Raw genomic sequence first — 4,795 nt, 5'->3', positions numbered from 1 at the left:
AGTTTTAGTCTGAAGCTCATTGTCCAAATTCCGCATTGTGACGTCCACAATGGAACCCTGCCTGAATCAGCCAATAGGAATCACTCTGCTCCGCGGTGACGTCCTCGGGTTCCAGTCCGCAGGCCTGGCGCGCGGACACAGGAGCCCCGCCCCCACCCATTGTTCCCTCTCCGCCTCCGCCTCCTCGAGCCCAGGTTTCCTGGCAACCGGCTGACGGCTCCGGCCAGAGCGAGAAGCTGCTCTGTGAACTCGGGAGAGGGGAAGCTGCGCATGTGCGGGGGAGAGCCCGCCTCTTCCCTTCATGCTGAGGAAATGACCAATGAAGAGAATTGGAGGACCGGAAGGATACTGGTCCTCCAGCCAATCAGAGCGCGTGCGTTGTGTGGCTTAAGATTGAGCTGCACGCAGACTGAAACTTCCTCCTGTGTCCAACATCTGTGAGTAAAAGTTTCTTTTCTCCCCCTTTCCATTTCTTTTCTCATTCTGGGGAGAAATTGTTGACTTGCAGGAACTGACGGGAAAGGAAGTGAATCCAGGGAGGGTGCAGACTCTGGAAAGGTTGGCCCAGGTGTCTCTCTCTCTCTCTTAAAGACATTGACATCCTTTGCTCCCTCAGCTTGACACATTTATTTGTCTGGCTAAAAGGATGGTCCCTTTTTTAATGTTCACAATTAAAGGGGTGGTTTCCCCATGGGATGGCTGACATTTAAGGGGACAGTAAATTAATATAGGACAGAGATATGTCTAGTGTCGTGACAGGGAACAGTTTAGATATATTATTTGTAGTCCTGTAATTAAATTCATGTATTAGCCTTCCCAGTCTTGTAATGTATATATTTCCAGTCATAGGGTCATTACGGCACAGAAGGAGTTCATTCGGCAACTCAAGTCCATGCTGACTCTGTGTAGAAGAATCCTTTCAGTCCCTTTCCCCTTCTATATCCCCATTCCCCTGCAAGTGTACTTCCATCAAGTGTCCGTCGAATTTCATGCTGAAATCAATGATCATCTTCAGTTCCACCATCCTCAGACTCATTGAATTCCAGGTCATGATCACTGACTCCTAAATACAGTTCTTTCTTGCATCCCCCCATACCTCTAATCATGCAATACATATTATATTGTATTACAACATTTGTATTTCTCTAATGTGTTCATGCTTATGGCTCACATGTCTGTTTGCTGGACTGACAGTGCTGAACATGGATCTGTCAATCAGGATGAATGTGTACCTTCAGGAGAATTGGGAGGTTGTAAATTAGGTACAGCAGAGTGAGATTGGAGGGAGAGTGTGTGGGACAGAGATTTACAGGTTTTGGAGAGCGAGAGAGGAAAGAATGTTTCATAGAAACTAGAATTGTATATTCTGAATTTCCATCCTGTACTGACTGTGATGACTTTTGTAAACCCCTTTTGCAGGATATTAGAGGGGGAGGATTTGCAGACAGAAATCTCAAACCAAAAATTACATCAAGATCTTACAGTGTCATTCAATTCATCAGGACCTGAACATAATTGACATTTGAATGTGGAGAAACTTTTGTCTGTTCTGTCTGTGGGGAAAGATTCTAAACATTGGTGTGATTGGAAAAGCACCGAGACACACACACCCGAGCGAGAGTGTTCCAGTACACTGACTGTGGAAAGAGCTTCAACCAGTTACACAGCCTGAAAAAAAAATCACACCATTCACAGCGGGGAGAGACTGTACATGTGTTCTGTGCATGTATGAGGCCTCAACTGATTGTCAAACACAGAGAGACATAAGGACACCTACACCATGGAGAAACCATGGAAATGTGGGGACTGTGGGAAGGGATTCCGGAACCCGTCTGTGCTAGAAATTCTCAAACCAAAATTCACGTTAGCATCTGCCAGACTCACTCGATTCATCAGGACCTGAATATCATTGGCCTTTCAAACTAGAAGGAGAGATGATTGTCTGTTCTGTCTGCTTCAAAATGTTTCAAACATCAGTGTGATTGGAAAGCACACCCGAGTGAGAGTGTTCCAGTGCACTGACTGTGGAAAGAGCTTTAACAAGTTACACAGACTGAAAAAACATCAGCATTCACAAAGGGAAGACACCACACGTGTTCTGTGTGTGGACAAGGCACCAATTGATCAACAGACGTGAAGATACAAAAGGGCACGCGCACCATGGAGAAACTGTGGGAATGTGGGGACGGTGGGAAGGGATTCCAAACCACATCTGTGCTGGAAACTCATCGACACATTCACACCGGGGAGAGGCCATTCACCTGCCCTGTGTGTGGGAAGGGATTCACTCGTTCCTCACATCTAGTGGCACACCAGATAGCTCACACCAGGGAGAGGCCACTCACCTGCTCTGTGTGTGGGAAGGGATTCACTCATTCCTCACACCTAGTGGCACACCAGGTCGCTCACACCAGGGAGAGGCCGCTCACCTGCTCTGTGTGTGGGAAGGGATTTAGTAAGCCATTACACTTAGTGGCACATCAGGTAGCTCACACCAGGGAGAGGCTGCTCACCTGCTCTGTGTGTGGGAAAGGATTCACTCATTCGTCCCACCTAGTGGCACACCAGGTCGCTCACACCAGGGAGAGGCTGCTCACCTGCTCTGTTTGTGGGAAGGGATTCACTCATTCATCCCACCTATTGGCACACCAGGTAGTTCACACTGGGGAGAGGCTGTTCACCTGCTCTGTGTGTGGGAAGGGATTCACTCAGTCATCCCACCTAGTGGCACACCAGGCAGTTCACTCCTGGGAGAGGTCGTTCACCTGCACTGAGTGTGGGAAGGGATTCACTCAGTCTGCGCACCTAGTGGCACACCAGGTAGTTCACACTGAAGAGAGGCCGTTCACCTGCTCTGTGTGTGGGAAGGGATTCACTCAGTCATCCCACCTAGTGGCACACCAGGTAGTTCACACTGAGGAGAAGCCATTCACCTGCTCTATTTGTGGGAAGGGATTCACCCAGTCTGCGCACCTAGTGGCACACCAGATAGTTCACACTGAAGAGAGGCCGTTCACCTGCTCTGTGTGTGGGAAGGGATTCACTCAGTCATCCCACCTAGTGGCACACCAGATAGTTCACACCAGGGAGAAGCCATTCACCTGCTCCGAGTGTGGGAAGGGATTCACTCATTCATCCCACCTAGTAGCACACCAGGTAGTTCACACCAGGGAGAGGCCTTTCACCTGCTCTGAGTGTGGGAAGGGATTCACTCATTCATCCCACCTAGTAGCACACCAGGTAGTTCACACAGAGGAGAGGCCTTTCACCTGCTCTGTGTGTGGGAAGGGATTCACTCAGTCATCCCACCTAGTGGCACACCAGGTTGCTCACACCAAGGAGAGGCCATTCTCTTGTTCTGTGTGTAGGAAGGCTTTCACTCAGTCTACACACCTAGTGGCACACCAGGTTACTCACACCAGGGAGAAGCCATTCACCTGCTCTGTGTGTGGGAAGGGATTCACTCAGTCATCCCACCTAGTGGCACACCAGGTAACTCACACCAGGGAGAAGCCATTCACCTGCTCTGTGTGTGGGAAGGGATTCACTCAGTCATCCCACCTAGTGGCACACCAGGTAGTTCACACTGGGGAGAGGCCGTTCACCTGCTCCGAGTGTGGGAAAGGATTCACTCAGTCTGCGCACCTAGTGGCACACCAGGTCGTTCACACCAGGGAGAGGCCGTTCACCTGTTCTGAGTGTGGGAAGGGATTCAGTCAGTCATCCCATCTAGTGGTACACCAGGTTGTTCACACCGGAGAGAGGCCGTTCACCTGCTCTGTGTGTGGGAAGGGATTCGCTCAGTTATCCCACCTGCTGACACACCAACAAGTTCACATTGGAAAAGACCATTCACCCGCTCTCCATGTGGGAAGGATTCGCTCGGTCATCCCATCTGCAGACACACCGGCAAGTTCACACTTGAGACAGGCCCTTCATTTGCTCCATGTGTGGGAAGGGATTCGCTCTTTCATCCTACCTGCTGACACATCAACAGGGTCACACCGGGGCGAGGAAGTTTGCCTGCTCTGAGTGTAGGAAGGGATTCACTCGGTTAACCAGCCTGCTCGGACTGTGGGAGTTAATTGTGTCAATTGAGGTAAAATATATACAGATGCAGAGCATTTATTGGATGGTTACTTCACATATAAAGAGACACTACTGACACATAGTGGGGTGCATTCAGGAGGTATATATCTGTAATGTTTCACACTGTGAATAAATCTACACCAAGCAAAGACTGTTCCCATTTTCTTGCTTCACCATCAGGCTGTCAGGATTATAACATGGTAACAGAGAATACTTGTCTAATAGTCGAAGTTGGAAACTAAAGGAAAATAACATTTCTGACAGAAGCTGACAATCCAAGTAGCTTTTGTGAGAAATGGCTGAAATCAAGTGGAAATTGTCAAGGAATTGCTCTGAAGAAGGGTCATACGGACTCGCAACGTTAACTCTGTTTCTCTCTCCACAGATGCAGCTAGACCTGCTGAACTTTACTAACCCTTTCTGTTTTTGTGTCAGATTTCCAGCTTCTGCAGTAATTTGCTTTTATATTATGGAAATTGTCAGGGTCTGATTACCCGCCGATGTTCTCAGAGTCTGAGCCACATGACCAGTGGAAGAATGAAGTGGAGATGTGGACACGGATTATGTCCCTACCAAGGAGGAAACAAAGTCTGGTCTTGGCATTGTCACTTCCCAACAAAAGTAAAATCAGAAGCAAAGTATTTAGTGTGCTGGATGCCCGTCAGTTGGATACTGATGAAGGTTGGATCTTCTATTCGGGTTCATT

The 4,795-nt window shown here is 48.6% G+C and overlaps 1 protein-coding gene across 1 annotated transcript; it reads left to right on the top strand.

The window, feature by feature from the left end:
* Positions 1 to 367: 367 nt before the first annotated feature.
* Positions 368 to 4,283, top strand: LOC121273678 (gastrula zinc finger protein XlCGF57.1-like). The gene is made up of 2 exons (XM_041180830.1): positions 368 to 437; positions 1,420 to 4,283. Exon 2 carries the CDS (start codon positions 2,161 to 2,163, stop codon positions 4,030 to 4,032), a length of 1,872 nt encoding a protein of 623 aa, XP_041036764.1. The 5' UTR covers positions 368 to 437; positions 1,420 to 2,160; the 3' UTR covers positions 4,033 to 4,283.
* The last annotated feature ends 512 nt before the right edge of the window (positions 4,284 to 4,795 follow it).

Source organism: Carcharodon carcharias, assembly GCF_017639515.1.
Source record: "Carcharodon carcharias isolate sCarCar2 chromosome 27 unlocalized genomic scaffold, sCarCar2.pri SUPER_27_unloc_1, whole genome shotgun sequence".
NCBI lineage: Eukaryota > Metazoa > Chordata > Chondrichthyes > Lamniformes > Lamnidae > Carcharodon > Carcharodon carcharias.
The sequence above is the reverse complement of the archived record's forward strand: the minus strand, read 5'-3'. Positions and strand labels throughout refer to the sequence as shown.